Here is a 19,572-nt window from a genome sequence, read left to right as displayed (position 1 = left end):
AATGAATTTAGATAAAGTACTGTTGTGAAAAAAGTTAAATATAGTTCAGTTATGATAAAGTTAAATATAGTACACTTACAATAACATTTAATTCTAATATTGTTATAATTAAGTAAAGAAATACTGTTACAATTAAGTTAAATGATGTATTACTATAATGAAGTTAAATGAAACATGTTATATGAAATCTAAATGAAGTGCTCTTATGATTACGTTTAGTGAAGCATAAACTGAAGTAAGTCAAAGCTGAACCCTTACTCTCGGGAGGTGTTCATGTTTTGCTGTAAATCTGAAGCCTCTGGTCAACAGTTGGCTATTCGCAGTTTGTGGAAAATCAAACTGTTACAGCGATACCGATAAGCATATATTCACTGTGAGCAGGAAAGAAAGTAGAGCTCTCCAGGTCATACATTGTTAATATTTGCAAGATGTACTGGTGCTCCATTGTTGCAAAATGTGACTTCATGGTTGTAGTCTGGAGCCCTAAAGATACAAAACCACACATCTTGCCTGCTCACACACTAAAGCCTAGGAGAGAGTGGTCTATGTGGGTGGTTTTGTGTCTCTTAGAGGGAGAGAAATAAGAAAGAAGGAGACAACCGAAACCCAAAATGTGTCTCTTGCCAGTAGCTGAGAAAAAAGTGACAATTTATACCCGACATTTGCAAGATAGTCATTTTATACATCCCGCGCAGAGCAAGCAGCAATACATCCAGCATAATCGATATGTCCTTCCCTTAGTATAAAGGAATAAAACAGATGAAGTGAATGTGAGGTGGGACTGACCCTGCAGAGGTTCACCGTTCACCCTCCACGTTATCGTCGGCTGAGGAGTCCCAGTGGCAGAGCACTTGATGAGCACGTCTGAGCCGATCATACTGAGCTGACTCTCAGGCTCAACCACCCACTCAGGAGGCTCTGTGAAGAATAAGTATATATTCAAACTGATGAGTGTCATTATGAGAAAGACACTTGGCATTTACAGAGAGTGGACACAATCACAGGAACAGCTGTACGGTGTACATTATGTTATTCAGTACAAGAGTCCTGCTGCAATAAATGCTACATCTAAAGGTTTGACAGAGAGATACTGAGGCACAAGAGGCACTTCAGCTGCCGACTGTCTCCCCAGGATCAATGCTGAAACATTCTAGGCAAGATGTACCAGCTCCCGCCATACAACCTGAAGTTATAATGTTCAGAAGTAAGTGAAATGACATACACCTCCATACAGACACAGATGAGAGACAGCTCAGCGTAGCACTGAGCACAGCAGAGAGCCAAAGAAATCACTCAAAGCAGAGGACATTGTGGTTACTCACTGAATATTCAATTAAAAAGTAACACTTGCACAATGACTTCAATTTTATTCAGACGACAATCATTTACTCTGAGCTGTATCATCAGGAAGGTGTGTATTAGGCACCATTTTTACCAAACGATATTTTATAATGGCTTTGCATCTAAAGCAATATGCGTGCAACTATCCTCCTTTCTCTATATTCACAGAACATCCTCTTTAACAATATACAGTACTGCACAGTCTTCGGCCACCATAGATTTGTTGTCCTAGCAAAGTTGCAATTAATAAATAAAGAAATGAATATATATATACATACACATACATTTATATATATATATATATACAGTATGTGCATCAGAACTTTGTTTTATCATCTTTCCTGCTCTACCAATCATGACATGTCCCCATTAATTATATCTTGTGACCTTTTGGAGGGCCTTGATCCTTAGGTTGGGAGCCACAAGACCTAAACACCGAACAGCACACACTAGAAAATACTTAACATAAGCTCAAAATGATGCATCAGTATTATCAGTCAACAAGGACACATATCATAATACATCAGTCAAAAGGCAAAATTGTTACCTCACATAAAAGTAAAGCTTATTTACTTTTACTAAAGTAAGTTTTAAAATGCTGGACTTTTACTTTAGGGCGCAATGAGCCGCCGTGTCATCATAACACTACACATGAACTACACATCATGGACTATTATTTATTACTTAATGTGCACCAATATTCACATTCCCTTTTTGTAACAACATGCAAAAACATGGGACATGTGCAATATTTACTCTGTGCCACTTGCTGCTATTTATGCTGTCTTCTTAATTATTTATAAAGAGTCTATGCATGTTTAAATGTGTGTGTATGTGTCTTTTTAAGTACTGCACAGCAAATTTTGTTTGCAAAATTATGTTCAATGACAATACATCTATTCTATTCTATTCTATTCTATTCTAGCCTATTCTATGAACTTAAACAGTATCATTAATTAGTGATATGATAAAGCTACTAATTCTACTTAACTGGCTTCTTAAAAAGGGTGAAAGTCTGTTATTCAAATGACGAATGTTTAAATGATTTTAAATAAGTCAGACATGTTAACACCACTGTGGATCTACAGTACGCTGCAGTTACCTTCTACTGTCACGCTGAAGTAATGGACAACGTGCCCAAGTGTGTTCTTTGCCTTGCACATGTACTTCCCACCGTCCTCCTGTTCAACTCTGGGCACAATCAGCAATTTCCCATGATTCTCCAGTTTTGCTTTAGTGGGGAGTTTATGACCCATCTTCACCCACTCAACCTGTGGAGTCGGACTGATAGAAAAAGGACAAAGTGTGAGTATAATAAAATTATCATATTGCCTGTAAATGACAGAAGAGACACAAATATATGGTAAAAAAGCAAATCAATAAATAAATAAATTTAAATCAAAAATACTAAAGTGCCTGCAAATATATTACTTACAATCCCTCAGCAATACACTCCAGTTTCAAGTCTTCTCCCTTTACAAGCTGTGTCACTGATTCGCCACTAGAGGGCGTCAAAAGAGAAGGTTTTCTCGCAAGGATGGCATTAGCTGAGGAAGTACAGCAGAGAATTAGACAGTATAACAGAAATCAGAAGACGACACTTCTAGATCCTATAGATTTGTATACACACAGCTGTTTATAACTAAAACACATCTCAAAGTGTTTTTCACTCTAAAAACTAAAAACTTACCACTTTCAGGACTCATGTCACTTTTTTCTGAAATGGAGGTGGATGAGACAAAGAAACAAACAGAAAAAATAAAACAATGAACATGAGGAAAGCGTGGACAACATCACCAAGATCAGAATCACAACATAAAACCAGGAAGATGCACGTAAACAAGACAGCACGAAACTTGGATGCCTTTTGAAGTGCAGCTGTGAATATGGACATCAATGAACATGTTGGAAATGATCAGCGCTCTGAAAACAAATCAAAATTTGCATCATGCCGGTTTGAGAGAAAGATGGCACGCGAATGAAGATGAAGGAGCTGAAGTGACACCTACTTGTCTTCACGACGACAGACATGGCTGTCTTCTGAACGATAGTTCGTATTCTCGGGAAGGCGGCGAAGCAGCAGTAGTCTCTCCTGCTGTCCTTCTCCACGGCGTGGGAGAAGTAAAGGTCTCCGTTCAAGCCCATAGAAACCCTCTCGTCCTGCTCTATGTGCTGGAGATCTGGGCACGGGAAGAGGAGGATTTCATTTGTTTTCGGTTGTTTGTTTTATATCCTGAGCATTTTTAAATTATGAGAAAGTCTGGCATAACTAAACTCTGTGTTTCCCTGTTAAGCGGGAGTAGGATATAAATAAGTGTATATACTCAAGTATCATAATACAATAGTACAATTTTGAGGTATCTGTACTTTACTTGAGTATTGTTTTTTCTTGCATTTAACTTTTAATACACTACTGAGCAAAGAATTGTACCTTCTGTTGCACTATGTTTATCTGACAATTTTCACCAATAACTTTTCAGATAAAAATTTTACATACAAAATTGTTCTATCAAAAGCTGAGTTTATAAAATAGTATGTATTTTATATAATAACCCAGGGGGTTCTTCTTTTGATCTCCATCAATAATCTCAGCCTTTCAGATTTATCTTATTATCATTTGGAGTGTGCCACAAGGTTGACTACCCATATGTATAAAATAGTTGAAATGGGCTCCAACTCCATCTGCTGTATCCACAAAATGCTGGTTAGGCTTCAATCTATCAGCGTTAAGCCAACGGTGCGGCATATAATAATATATCAGTTATAGAGAACATGTTCCTGCAGATGCAGTGCCTTTACTTTGAAAAGCTAAGTACATTTTTGTCATAATACATCTGTGCTTTTACTTAAGTAAGATTTGGACATCAAAGGTACACTTGATCACCTCAAATAACCATTAGTGAATTGAGGTAAATGGGGTCCACAGTTAACAAAAACAAAAAAGCTATATAAAAATATATGTTTACAAATTCTCATACAACTCATGCATTATAATCCAAGTCTCTTTAATCCAGTCGTATGCTGAGTACTATTCAAATATTTTTGACATGGAACTTCACAGAAGTAAAACTTATCTATGCTTCCTCAAAGCCAGATTCTACTGGAAACCCCCCCAAAAAACAGTAATTTTACTGACTCTGCCTCAATCAGTTTGTTAGTGTGTGTTATTGTATGACTTAGGTGAATCTGAATTAACCCTTTAAAACTCCCAGTTGTTTTTGTGAATGCAGTCCAACTTTGAAGACAGCATGGATAAATGTCATGTGACATTTAGTTACCCCCCAGAAAAGGCTGTTTTTTTGGGAAGTATTGAGCATACAACTCAATAAATGAGACTTTATTATATATATATATATATATTTATATATATATATATATATATATATTGCATGATAACAAGAATGTTCGCCATTTTTGGATTCAATCTTCAGTCACCAGAGATGTGAGAAAAACACAGTTTTCTTCAGGAATTCAATGTCAGACAGGGCGAGACACTGTTAAACAAATGATCATTTGGTGAGTGTAGTATTCCTTTTGTACTTTTGCCACCACTGTCATTGATTGCCTTTTAAGAAAAGTCATCTTATTTGACACATTTTGACAGAATCACTTATACTGTATATTCTGTATCAGCTTGTCCAAGCAAGCACTTTATTAGTGTTTTATGATGCTTTTTTTAAAGGCAATATGCTGTGTACAGGATTTCCACAGAATTTAGCCTGGAATATTTGGCCCATGAGGGAACTTTGGCATCTCTAATTGGATTTACAATGAAGTTTGTAGGTTTAAACAATGTGTCAACAAAGTTTATGGGGGTATTAAATTCAAGAGGTGATTTTTTTTTTTGAAAATTAAGATTTTTTTGCTGTTTACATATACCTACTTAAGTACAGCAGGTCACAGTTGAGGATGAAGGGTGCATCATTAAAATTAAAATATGTTTATTTTTCATTTTCGACTAAGTTGCACATAAAACAGTATTGTGTACCCCAGAAAAAGGAGCTGATGTTCTGCAACAGCTAATGGGATTCCAACTAATATCCTAAATTTTTGATAAATAAAAGGTGTCACTTACTGATAGTCATCCAGTAAATCTGGAGGGGAGGTATTCCTTTTGGCGGATTGCATTCTAAAACAAAAGGCTGGCCTTCCTCCACAACAACAGGATCAATTATTTCTTTTGGAAATTTTGGAACATCTAGAAGAAAAGACAGGACCCACAGTGAGTAAATGAAGCCAGACAGCAATGAAGAATTATAACTAATGCAGTCCTCTTCTTCTCCAGAAGATGGCAGTAAAATCATTCTTGGATTTATGGGGAGGCATGGGATGTGTATTCTGGGCTCTGTATCATTCTGTAGATTAAATTCTGTGTGATTTTTCAGTTCTTGCCCAGCAGAAACAAAACAGACATCACTTCAACTATTGTGTGTGCCTTGTCACCACTACTGAGTGGTTGAAGCCTGGCCAAATTTAGTCAAAGTGCCCCTTGGAGTGAATTTTCTTTGAGAATGTATGTACTGTTGTTTGGGAACAAAATGAAAAATGTAGCAAAGGAAATGATGGAGAGGCCGAATCACACTCGATGCTTTTTCCAATACGGTGCTATGGATGAGATGCTGCAAGGGGTGGGAGAGCTCAGGAGCCTCAATGACTTTCTGCCACGTCCAATACAATGAAAAGCTCTCAATGGAGATACAGGTCTGCTGGTCCTGAATCACTTTGAAAGCACTGTAACAGAGCACCACACACACACACACACACACACACACACACACACACACACACACACACACACACACACACACACACACACACACACACACACACACAGATGTATGTTACTCACGGGGCACAATGAAGTCAATCTCCTTCGATATGGCGGTCCCCAGTTTATTTGAGGCGTAACAGCGATAGGTTCCCTGGTACTCTGTAAGGTTCCCATTATTGGGTATCACAAAGGTCCCAGAATTCTCCTCTTTCATCAGCCGGGGGTCTAGAGACGGGTCGAATTCCTGGCCATTCTTTGTCCATCTGAATCTACATAAAGAAACCGGTATTGAAATGTCAAGTCCTTCAGCTGCAGCTTGCTCATTTTACAAACCAGAGCACACAGATACAACATGTTGATGACAAACTCCTGTTGCTGTTTGTTGTTTTGTTATTACTGTGTGTCTGCGAACTGCTAACAAGCTCTCAAATCCTCTCCTCTTGCCATCTGAAGTGATGCAAGGCTCGGTACTCACTCTGGCTCGGGATTCCCTTTGGCTTCACACGTCATGGGGAAGCTCTCATCAAAAGGGAAGGCGATGAGAGAGCTGGGCGACTGAGCTGTGATGTCAGGCAGCTGCTCAACTGGGCAACAAACAAAACAAGCATGAAAATGTGAGAAACACAACACAGGCCTCGATACAGAGCTGTAGTCAGACGTATCTCAAATTCAACATGATTCTACAGCAGCGGTTCCTAACCCAATGGGCTTGTGGACCAGGGGTGAAAGTAGACTGAAGTTCTTGCCAGTGTGGGAAAAACGATTTTCTATCACAACAGTGAATTCTATTGCTGGCTGCCAGGTCCCACTAAAGTGATGTCATTAAGGGTCACTGAGATACACTTAACTATCAGCAAACTGAGTTGTCAGAGGAAACTTGGTTCAACAAATAGCCTGCACTTTGCAGTAGAAACTCAGTCAGTCAGTCAAACATCCAACCAAGACTGACGAAGAACTTCACTGACGGTCTGCTCTATTCATGTGTTGTTGTTCCACATGCAGTGAATAATGATTTATCTTACGAGGTGTTTAATTAAACTGTTTTTGTTGTTATTTTTTCTGTTGACCCAACACAATCAGATGTTTCCTTGTACAAACGCGGGTTTATGTTTGTGGGTTTGAACAGGCAGCTGCTGTTCTCTTTTTCCAGGGCTGCTTTCTAGTACTGGGTATGTTAATAGTATGGAGTACCGAAACAAACTGGACTACTTTCACAGCAGCTTCTGACCCCTTAAAACAGAGTACTGTGCACTTTTGACAAAGGAAGGGAGCGATGTATGGGAATTTAACTGTCTCTGGGGTGTCAGTCAAAGGATATACGGCCTTTGTGAAAACATAATTGTGAGTAGTCAACTTAAAAGTAAATTTAACTTTGTAGCATGTTTAATTTGAGGGATTTTAAGATACTTGAAGTAACAGTTCAGTACAGTGTTAGTGGAACTGTTCATGGATTTATTTTTTCCTCAGCAGCAGCTTGTTGTTAGAGTCACCGGGTGGAGGATTGATCAGTCCGTCAGTTTGTGGTTGGATCAGTCAGAGCTAAAATTGATTACAGGAGCAGTTTCACTCACTACTGCTGCAGTAGTGAGTGAAAATAAACTTTCTGTTGTATTGCCATTACACAGGTTAGACCCTGCACTGGATCACGGGGTGCGCTGTTCACGGAAATGCAGCAGGTGTCACCTTAAGTAGGTTTGAAAAACGACTGACAACATTAACATGAGAGTGCTGTTGTTGTAAGCAATAGAGTGTTCAAAGTCTAAATTAATGAACTTTTAATTTTCCCTTTCACAGCACTTGGCGCTCTTCTGCTCCATCTGTGATCAGAGTACGCGAGAGATATGATATTGTGATACTGTGGTCGGCTGCCAAAAATAAATAAATGAGTGGGAAACCCTGCAGTATCTCTTAGGAAAAGCAGAAATCACTCATCCCTTTAATCATCTAGTGACTGGTCTTGACCCCCAGGTTGGGAACCGCTGTCTTGTGGTGGTTAATTTATGTCTCTATATGCAGAGTTCTATACCAAAACATTTTTTACCATAAAATACTGACAATGACTTTACTCAAAATAAGTGAATTATGTATTAATTTGGCTATCCAGTAGATGTTTTGTCATTTAAATGTCATTTTGTAAAATTGGTTTTATTTTGGCATAAAACTCTCATTTAGTCTCATGTGATCTTATGGTGACACAGTTGATGTGACATGAGCTAAGCATGGAACAAACACAACAAAATGAGTATTAATACTCCATGACCAAGTGTAAAGGGAAATGAGGACAAGCGATGAGTCCTGTAAGCTCAAATATCAGTATTATGGAGTCATGACTGATGACACATGAGATTCAGATCCAACACATATGGCTGTGTGTAAAGCTGCTGCTGTGCTCAACAGCAAGCCAAGGCGATTAACAGATGAGAGCCGAGGATGTCACTAATACCAGCTACGGTATGGTGGAGCGAACTTACTGTTTACATGACCTAAAACTACAAAATCCATGGCAGCAGGGGGAAAATAAACAAAACAAAAACAGTCAGCAGTTTGGGAATAATCTCTTCATGTCACAAGCACTCTCTATATAAACCCTTTTAAACACACATGAGTAATACAAAACAGAAGACTGAATTAAAAAGATATTGTGACATCACTGAGACTTGAAACAGGTTTGCCTTTTTGGAAAACCTGTTTGAACTGTTCTTTGTCAAGCCCTTAAGAGATATTTTGAATAATTTAAAGGGAGAGGTTTGATATGCGTTTCCAAGGAAACTGGGATGCAGGCAGATCCAACACAAAAGAAACAAAAAAAAAAAAAGATTCAACAAGATAATAGCTGTAAATATATTCCATTCACAGAATGCTTGATGACTGTAACAGTTCTCTTTGGTGGGATTTATTTGCCTCTAAATTATTCGACACCTCCTCTCTGATAAAAGCACTTCAACTTAAACCAAGGACAAGTTCTCTGTGGATGAGCATTAACAATTGCGAGGCTCCTCTTACAAAACCTGTCCTACTCTCTGCTGCGTCTCGCTTCATGAAGGCCTGTCTTAAAGGAGCCTTAAATGTGTTTCATAAGAAGAGTTAAGTGTCTGTTATGTTAAAATTCAGCCAATGCATAATGGACTGCTACACTGTAAAAAGCAACTTAGTGGAAACAACTAATCTTTTAACCTTATATAAATATAAAAGTGCTGAATAAATTAGGTTAATTTAGTTTAAACTTTCTAGTTTTCATTTTCAGTCACTTCAACACTTTGTCTGACTTGAAATCTTGTGAAATTGTGATTTGAACAAGTGTTTTGTTGCATTTTCACTACACTAAAATTAAAATTTGGATTCTGAACAAAGATAATGAGCAAAACACTACAAAGCATGTATTGCTTGATGGTTAAAATGCATCAAAAATCGTTTGATTGCTCTTGTCTTGGAGACTAGTTGTGTGTAAAACATGTGCTTTCAACATGTATTCAGAGACATGCTAGTTAAGTTAATTTAACTTGTTTTTCTCAAAGTCAGTGAATTTAATTCAATTACTTTTACATTTCCAAGCTGAATGAACAAATTCTCATGTTTTAAGTTTAACCAATTTACAGTGTTTTAACTGTGTACATTCCATGGCCCTGTTAACACCTGGTATCAAAAGGCATTCTGGGTGACTGAATAACAAGTGGACAGTTTTAAGTATAGGTGTGAATGCACCCGATGTGTCTGTAATGCATCTTGTGATCCAATCACTCAGACAGAATTTGGAGGTGCTCTGGGTCACAAATAGCCACATTGTTCCAGCAGTGTGTACGCTGATGTGTCCTGGGCCACACTGATGGACCAACTACCCAGTTAACTTGCTTATCAAACTCCCAACTTTCTGTTGATGCTGACACAGCACTCATTCACTCCTGCAGGAGCTTGCACTCCTGCAGCAGTGGTCTTCTAGTGTCAGGCCTTTAAATGTACATATAGCATAAAAAAACCTCTTGCTGGTTGAAAACAAAGTGCGGGTAAGTGAGGCAGTCACTTGTGATGAATGTGGAGACACATTACAATGCCAGGTATGTACAGACAGACTTTGAGCTTTCCAGGTTTGACTGGATCACCCAAGATGCATATTAAACATCAGGTGTAAATGGGCCCAATGATTTAAAGGCTCAGTGCATCGATGCATTGATGCCACTGAAAGTATCTATCTATCTAGGTAGCTTTATTCTTAATAATTTACCCAGATTTTCAGATATGTTTTTCTGAGTTTTATGCTTCCTCTGCAATACCATCGTTTTTGTTTGTGGTGCAAACTGCATTGAAAATGTATATTTAAAATCTCAACAGCAAAGTTGTTTTTCTAGGAACAAGCTCCCTGTTTCACTGAAGATTCAACAAAATGATGTCATTGTTTTTCAAAAAGAGACTTGTTGTGTGAGCTACTTTGCTTTGAAGTGTAGCAGTCAACAAAACAAATATGCAGCCTCCTACATAGTACAAGTCAGCACTCACCCTCCAGTGGGATATCAATGGCTGTAGTCGTATGAAAGGCACAAAAACAGGTGATCAAGCCCAGCACGGTGACCAGTCCCGGGCTCCTCTGCAACCTCATGGTTTCTGTTTAAATCTCAGACGTCCTCAGGAAACGAGTGTTCTCTCCTACTCAGTTCTCAGTTCATTTCTCTGGCACGCCGAAGATGCGGTACCTGTGAGAGTAGCACAGACGGAGAAGGCCCCCATGAATCCACCCACACGCTGGCAGACAGAAAAGGCAAACCCCAAACACAACAAATCCCCCGTGACTGGGAGCCCGACTGCTCTCTGCTCAGCCAGGCATAACCAGGCACGCCGCACATTTTCATTTGCATCAACAGGGACTCTGCTCTGTGCTACTTCACATTTTGCTGTGACAAAGAAATATTCACATTAAAGCCTCCTATCATCCCCTTCCCCTGGGACTCGGCTTGTTCTGTAGTTTGATGTCTGTGAAAGTGTGTAGTAGAAAGTGTGTTTTCCATGGGACAATGGAAATAAATAAATAAACAAATAAAGGAGCCTGTAGATTTATTAATGCATAGCAGATGTTCGGCATTACTGAGAGAAAAGGCATTTATTCTAAAACCAAGCCCAGATTGAAATCAAAATTACCATCAAAGTTAAGATACTCCAGAGCCGATTTAATCACAATGCTGTTTTCATCTGTGCCTGCATGTTTCTGATAACAATGACTCAAAGAGATTAACAATGCAGCTACACATTTATCTATTATTGCAGCAAATATTGCTGCCTGAGGGGTGTGCGGCATAAATAGCATACGTAGTTAACAGTCAGGGAGAGTAAGCTGTCTGCTCTCGCACACTGACAGGCTGCAGAGCACAGAGCACTGGATCATTTTCCAGCTAACAGACCAGAGTGTGGACCATAATGAGCACATGATGGGTCCAGAGTGCAGAACTGGAGGAGGGAGGAGGACGGAAGGGAGCGATGTATGGGAATTTAACTGTCTCTGGGGTGTCAGTTCATTAGTCTTCCTCGTGTTGGCCGGGGCCCAGCCTGGTGGGTCATGCTGGAGTAATTAGCTGAACAGCTAACAAATGCTGCCACAAACTAACAGTGGAGCATTAGTTTTAGAGAAATGTGAAATCATAAAGCTGTTCTACAAGGCGTTTTGCTGGTGCTCATGTGAAACAGGACTGGTTCAACATGCAAGGAGCACCATACTTATAAAGTAATTGGAATTAATAATGTCAAAGGAGGCATTGGTGTTGTTAAGCAGTAGTAACCAAGACATGTATAGTAACAAGGGTTTGCTAAGCCAGCCAAATAATGGCCTCTTCCGCTGAAGCGCAACTTTTCTACATTAGAAAAGCATTTATCAACATAGGGAAGTTGTGTGGGTTTTGGACTGAATGCAGCAGACGGCGAGAGGATCCCCATCAACGGCATATGCAGAGTGACCAGTCAAACCAGAGGGGTAAAATGAAACCGAAAGTGCCGGATGAAGAGAGGGAGGAGAGCGTGGCTGACTCGTCTTGGACCGGGAGCTGTTCCTCTACCAAACCTTCTTCTGGCTAATGTCTGGTCGCAGGAGAATAAAGTGGATGAGATGTGATTGGGGCTCTCTCAGCAACAAATCAGAGACTGCGCAAATCTTTACAGAGACATGGTTAACCCCCAACATCCTGGTAGCTGTTGCTCTGGATGAGCGGACCTTGTCCAGAGCTGACAGGACACAAGACTCCCAACGAATATTAAAAAAAAGTGCACTGCAGGAGTTGAATGATGCCATCAGCAGCAACATGCCCAAGCAACCGGATAGAATTTTCACAGTAGCTGGTGATTTTAATCAAACTCATCTTTCAACTCAAAAGATGTAGCAGGATCAAGGTCAAATTTTAAAAAATAAATATACCTTGTATATTTACATATAACTAATAAATATACCTTGTACCTTGTAATATCTGGTAAAGTAGTTGCTGCTCACTGTCAGGATAGGAAAGTAACTGAATACAGGGAAAAGCATTACATATATAAAAGGCAAAATTTGAGCAACTGTATTCTGTCACAGTCTAAATAGTTGTTACTTTGAATAAAGTTACTGTCTTTAAAAACAGGTTACTTGGTGGCATGATTAAAATGTCTGCTGCTATGTATATATTTGACATTTTCTGTTTGGTTTTACCATTAGTAGGAGTGCCATTGGTATATACAATATTTGTAATTTGGCTGTTCATTTTGCCCACAGAGTGCAGGGTGTACTCTGGGCACAGATGGAGCAGCAGAATGTGAGGTGCTATGATAGTGAAACTTAAGTGTTCATTGTGGTGGATCTAAAAGTTTGTTTTCACTCATCTCTCTGCAACTGCTGCTTTCGTCCTGTGATCAGCTTTGACTGAATCAACAAATCTCTTATTCATGCTGTGAATGGAACTTCTCAAACTATTGCAGAAGAAAAAAGAATTCATGGCGAGTTCTGCCTGAGCTGCGTTCACAGACCCACAAAATCATTTATGTTGAATTGAGAGAGGGGACAAAGAATTCTGTGCTTTCTGTTCAAAAAGTGTAAACATTTTGAACAAGAAATTTAACACCCGCCTGTCTTTTAAGCAGTTACATCTCTACATCGAGCAAACAGCTGATAGATATTTGATCTGTCCACCTGACCTTACAGAAGTGCATATTTAACAGATTCTGTATCAGCAGAGAGTTGCAATCACTTCTTGTTACGATATGGTATAACATTCATTTGAGGCACTCATTTCTCATAAACAGGTGATTAAAAAAGTTTGTGCAGGGCACCTTCTACAGGAAAACAGCAAGATGATGCACAGCCAGGACACGTCATGTGTTTGGCATAAAAATAGAAGACCCAAACAAATGAGCTGAGCAAAATGATTCATAAAGTAATCCAAGGTATTAAGAATATGTGAGGAGTACTTTAATGAAATACATTACAAATTAAAGTTTAGAGCATGTATTCGGTGATCAGTGGCGAAATTTGTTATAAAAACTTCCCAATACTGGTTGTTAAGCTGTAGTAACCAAGACATGTACAGAAGAGAGATTGGCGTTCACTGTGGTCCCTGACTGTTACTCTTTTCTAATCTTCTTGCGGCTTTAACAAATTCAATAGGAAACACTGAGGTCAAATGTTCATGAGATGTAATTAAATAACTGACCACAGAACAAAAGAGTTCGATTTCATTCATTCAGTGGAGACCTGTTTTCAGACAAACGTGCTCTCTGAACTTCTCAACCGTGCCTCATGTTAATGGTATTAACTCTGTCTCTGACTCAATACTGGCTTTCTGATCCATTGTGACCCCTGCCCCACCCAACCCCACCATCACCAACAAGGCTCCAGACTCTCAGAGCGCTATACATTATATACATCCAAACCACTCTCAATCACAATTCAAGCCTATTGACTTTATTTCCAACTGAAGATTGGTGTCTCGGAGTTATAAGTCATCCAGAAAAATGCCTCAGGCTTTGCTTTGTTTCAGTCTTTCCCAGACATGGTGATTTATGTTGCTAAACACAGATTAAAATCAAAAGGTAAGGGCTTTGTGCTAATTGGCTTGTGCTTTGTTGGTGAAGATTGGCCTGACTAGGAGAAGAGGAAGGGGGGTTACAATCCTCACAAGACATTGTGTTCTCATTGTCCTTTTGTGCTGGCCAAAATCCTTTACCAACCTCAAACCACCTTAGATGGATTACATTGTTCAAACTGTGCTTGATGACTTGCCTTCTGATTTAATTTGTTCTCCCCTCGTTAAACATTTAGCGAGAACCAGCTCGGCCATCTGGATGAGGGCGGTCGGCTCTTAGAGCTTAACCGCTGTGAGTGACGATGTCTACATCGAAGTGGTAGGGTATGGTGCCTATTGGACCTATATGATGAACACGAGAGGGGCCCCCTCAGGCTCCGCTGATTTACAGACGACAGGCTGTTCTTAATCCCCGCCCCTTTCAGCAGCGATCACACCAGCCTGAGATTGATGAAGCTGGCAGGAGGTTAAAAGCTGCTCACTGTGGGAAGGCCAATATGAACCCTAACCTTACTTAGTCAAGGCTCAGAGGGGACAGAAGCTTCTTGGTGGAGGGGGAACGGAGAGGGAGCTGAAGACATATGGGCCAAGTGAGATCTTCCTCCGCACTAAAGCTCTCTCTGAGTGACAGATGTAGAGCACTCTCCGACAAACTTTTCCCTTGTCAACAACACGTATCACTTTCAAATGTAGACAAATTTGATACAAAGGCTTTTTAACCTAATTCTTCTCATCATCATTCATGTCTTTGTCAAACTAAAAAGCTCCCCAGCCACTTCTCAAACTTTCCCAAAGCCCGTAATGATGCCACGTGGTACATTTAAAGTTTCATCTTATAGCTGAGCGACATGTTAAAAATCTTGCTAATTTTTCTTATCCATAGCCTGTAAAGCAAACTGGGCTAAAATATTCATACCACTGATGTCTTGCTGCCTCGTTTCAAACAGTCCTTTACATTTAAGAGCTGTGTGTTCCTGTGTGTTTACCTGACTAAACCAATCCAGCTGTACTTTTTTGGAAAAGAGGGCTTTTAGTTCCTGATAAAAAAAAAGCCATTTTAGTTAGAAACAGCTTTATCCCAGAGTGTTCGGATGTTTACATTGTTAATAATGTAACATTTCTAATTTTCTTATATAAAAAAAACCCAAACAAAAACACTATGGTAACCAGCATTTATATTGTTACTACTTTCAGCTTTCAGTCTCAGCTTTAACTTTTGTACACTGTGTCTCTAATGATCATTATGCAGCTTTCACTGACTTTGGCACACTTCTACACCACAATTGGCAAGCTCTGTCTCTTCCTTGACTCTTACGGTTTCGCCATCTGGTGTTGCATCACACCGTAACTTTAAATTATAAACACATTAACAAATATATACAAAGGATCACACACTGTAAGGATCACATGACTTAGATTTCAAGGAAAAATCGCCCCACAACAACAAGTTGTTTCCTGGAGCATTCTCCACACTTGTGGCTGTGTTGTTTAGTAACTGGGTTGGGTCTGAGCACAGCCATTCAAAGTTCACTACAGTAGGCTCTTGAGCTGGCACCATCTGCCTCTTTCTCACACAAAGACAACAGGCAGAGAAGTGTGGGCCTACTGTAGTTTAATGTGCAAGCCTGTAATAGGATTAAGCAGATCCTCGTCTTGTCAGCCGGGATTAAAATATTCTCTTCGTTAAAGACCTGAGACGGGAAGACAGCGGCTCCACACGCCCCTCTCTCAGCCCTGATAATGCCTCCACACTGATTCCCATTTGATCATTCAAGAACAATTAAAACAAAGGCCTAGCTGATTAACACTAAGCGGCAATTGACTTGCGTTGTTTCTGATGTGTGTAATGAGTGCGGTTTCTTTGGGTTGTCGTTTTGTTCTTTTTTGTATAATCAATTGCTCATTTAGCTTGCAAATCTGACACCCTTTCCAGCTCTTGGTGAAAAACAAAGCTTGTGTAAGTGGCAAAACTTTTTTTATGTGGAAATTAATTTCCTTCTGTGTTTAGAGATTTAGTTCCTCCTTTTTGCTCTTCAGAATTTGAAAAGATTGTATTCTGACCTTTGGCGATGTTTCACACAATCAGTATTCTACAGGGTTAGCCATGCAATTCATCTATTATTAAAATATTAGTAGCAGGAGAAAAAACAGAAACAAGATGCTAAATGAGATTAGGAAGTGGGAGCAATATTAGGTAATATGCTTGTCTAATTGAGATTTGGCTCCATTTTACTGCACTTCAGAAAGCTTGGCAGTTCAATTATCACACCATTAATATTTCAGGGTCTGTAGCTTCAGCAGGATGAGGCGATGGGAGACTGGAGCTGGGTGGAGGGGGAGCACAGGAGAAGGATGGAGGAATGAGCTGAGACTCTCAGGTGTGGAGGAATGAGGCTCAGTTGGGAAAAGATATAGAGTGGCTGCACCGATGAACTGCAGGGTTTGTGACCCCAGTGGTCTATACGAACTAATGAAGAATGACCCTTATGACCCCACCTCACCAGGGAGACAGTGGGATACACCACGCATAACCTGCAGCGACCCCACAGAGCCTTATGCAAGTGCCACAGAGGGATGAAATGAACAAGTGAATGTATGATGCAGTTCACTTGGAACTACAATGACCCCCTTGTGGCTCCGCACACCTCTCAGGTTACAGTTACAGTTGACATCCATGTCTGTGAAAGCATGGTTGCTTCACACACATCTTCCCCCCTGGCAGCACAGAAGATCTCTACAGCCAGCACAGTTTCAGGGTGGACACCCAAGATTAGTGTCACCAATTCACTATCTGACCAAATGTCTCCCCTATGGTGTTGAATAATGGTTAGAAAAGCATTTTTGCAAAACATTATGATGTCACAGGGAAGTGACCTTTTTGAATGAAACATATCATCACCTTACCATTTTATCCTATTTGCCATTTGTGTGAAATTTTGTCATAATTTCATATGAATTCTTAAGTTTTAGACAAACGTGTGCTTAGTGAGGACACAGTGACCTTGACCTTCGATCTTGGATCACCCAAACCTCATCAATTAATCGTTGAGCCCAAGTGGACGTTTGTGCCAAATTTGAGGAAAGTCCTGAAATGTGTTCAGGAGACACTGCGTTCACAAGAATGAGATGGATGCAAGGTCATAGTGACCTTGACCTTTGATCACCAAATTCTCATCAGTTCATCCTTTACTCAAAGTACATGTTTGTACCAAATAAAAAAAATCCCTCAAGGTATTCATGCGATATAGCATTCACAAGACTGAGACAGATGAGGTCACAGTGACTTTGATCTTTGACATATAACCACCCAAATCTTATCAATTCATCACTTAGTCCAAGTTAACGTTTGTGCCACATTTTAAGAAAGTCCTTCAACGTGTTCTTGAGATATCGCATTCACAAGAATGATACAGGTCTCTGTGACCCTGACCTTTGATCTATGACTACCAAAATCTAATCAGTTCATGTTTGGGACCAAGTGGACATTTATGCCAAATTTGACGAGATTCTCTCGAGGCATTCTTTAATCAGAATCACAAATTCAGATTTCTTAGATAATGCTTTCACGGTAATGGGATGGACGGATATACACAGACAATCCAAAAACATAATGCCTTGCCGGTGCAGAGGCAGAAGAAGGAGAACAAACAACTGAAGAGGTTTCCAACCACTAGAGGTTTTTATCTTGTCAGTAAAGGGCATTTTAAGAAAAGCTTTCAATTTTTTCATGAACAAAGAGCATGACGGCTCCCCGGCGCCTAATTAGTGGCTCTTTTGTCTGTCTGAAAGCTGTTTGTCTCTCTAAAATATGAAGTTCTGCTCAGAATGATCAAACAAAACAGGAATGAATAAAACCTACAGTGGTGTCTCCACAGAGAAGCTTGTCATTATTTTTGCCACGGATTATGACTTTTAATTCTAGTCTTTTGCATAATTTATACGCTGAGTGAAAAACACTTAAACTGATCACCAGAGCATGTCACATGACATTATCATAAATCATACAGAATGTACTGTATGTGCTGCTGTAGGCTGAAACTACATACCAGATGCTGTCAGAGTCCCCACTTTGAACCTGTTAATATGTTTAAAGCAAAAGAATAGGCTTCAGAAAGTGCACTGCACCTGTGTGCATCACAGCTTACAGCTTTTTCTCATTTTCCCTCTGATCTGCTCTCTTTGAAGTCCCACGGGAGTGCCCCCTTGCCCAGGACAATAATCACATTAGTGTGTGATCCTCACTGAGTAGCCGGCAGAGAGATGAATTCACAAGTTGGACTGCAGGGACTGGAATATTATTTTGTGTGAACTAACACAGTGTGCTCTGCTCCACATTCATTCACTTCGTCTGACTGATGCTGGCAATTTCCCCAGACGAAACTGTGCCACAGCAAGACATGATCGATGGCTCTTATATTCCAAATCCTTACCTCCATCAGACCCTGGAGGAATTTATTTCTGCCAACAACCGAGAATTTCTGATGTCCCTGCAGCGTGTGCAGAGCAGCAGCAAAACCACATTTTTACAGAAATACCCCTTCATCCGTTTTTTAAATCCCTTCAGGTGCCCAATATACATACAGTCAAAATCATAATTTCGGCTTGTGAAATGAGAGCTTCTCTGCTATCTGTAATTCAACATTTGAATTTCCTGTTCCGAGCTTGAGCCGAGCATCTGGACAGTGTTACTCTGGGTAAGCTGTTTGACACAGCTGTCGGATATGTGGCCCAGTTCCTGTGCCTCTCCATCACTTAATAGGGTTGAGTTGAGGTTGTGTTGAGACAAACTCGGTGGAATGAGCTCAAGCAAGACCGGAACCTCAAGATTTAAGATTCAAGAATATGACAAGACAGAATCTCACTGTTGCAGATAGTGTACAGACACAACAACAATAAACCCATCATCACAAGTCACTGAATCTACTACTGAGTCCAATAACAGCAGCACAAACCACAGTCTCCAAAATGACTGCACAGTTGAATCAACACATCTCCAAAACAATTTCAACAAAAATCTCAACATCATAGCTTTCATATTGAACAATGCACTTAAGTGTAAAAAACTATATTAACAACAATGTGTATTTCACTCAATGTTTGATCTTAATGCCTGTATTTTGTGTCCAAGCAACAGCTCAGACAGGACAGGAGAGACAAGAAGAGGCATAACTTTTCTGCTTTCACTTTGTAAAAAAAAAAAAAAAGAAAGAAATTCTCATATTTGCTGAAAATGTGCATTTGTCGCATCAAGTGTGCATTTATTGCATCAAGCATTTGTAAGAATCCCGCCCATCAGAAAACAACCAATCAGAGCTGAGGAGTCTCTAATAAAGTCGTCAGTCATGTCAGCCACTGAACTTGTGAACTCAAAGCTGAAAGTTATACTGCAATATTTTTAGGCTGTATCTCGATACACGATGTATATCTTGA

General features: G+C 39.8%; 1 protein-coding gene across 10 annotated transcripts in view; it reads right to left on the bottom strand.

Annotated features, from left to right (window-relative positions):
• chl1b (cell adhesion molecule L1-like b) overlaps positions 1–19,572 on the bottom strand; it is a 91,042-nt gene that overhangs the window by 33,070 nt on the left and 38,400 nt on the right. For 7 of the 10 annotated variants that reach the window (XM_088083740.1, XM_088083708.1, XM_088083729.1 and 4 more), the window contains exons 2-11: positions 10,604–10,797; positions 8,584–8,601; positions 6,588–6,696; positions 6,191–6,381; positions 5,417–5,539; positions 3,351–3,521; positions 3,032–3,058; positions 2,777–2,888; positions 2,444–2,625; positions 787–918 (exon numbers count right to left, since the gene is read on the bottom strand). In XM_088083740.1, coding sequence (XP_087939866.1) covers positions 787–918; positions 2,444–2,625; positions 2,777–2,888; positions 3,032–3,058; positions 3,351–3,521; positions 5,417–5,539; positions 6,191–6,381; positions 6,588–6,696; positions 8,584–8,601; positions 10,604–10,703 — 1,165 coding nt within the window. In that variant the 5' untranslated portion in view covers positions 10,704–10,797. The remainder of the gene's footprint in view (positions 1–786; positions 919–2,443; positions 2,626–2,776; positions 2,889–3,031; positions 3,059–3,350; positions 3,522–5,416; positions 5,540–6,190; positions 6,382–6,587; positions 6,697–8,583; positions 8,602–10,603; positions 10,798–19,572) is intronic. The other 3 variants (XM_088083726.1, XM_088083721.1, XM_088083731.1) reach the window with 3 other exon arrangements.

Source organism: Plectropomus leopardus, chromosome 2 (assembly GCF_026936395.1).
Source record: "Plectropomus leopardus strain MGB_pleo_1.0 chromosome 2, ASM2693639v1, whole genome shotgun sequence".
NCBI classification, from domain to species: domain Eukaryota; kingdom Metazoa; phylum Chordata; class Actinopteri; order Perciformes; family Serranidae; genus Plectropomus; species Plectropomus leopardus.
This window is presented reverse-complemented; position numbering and strand designations above follow the sequence as displayed.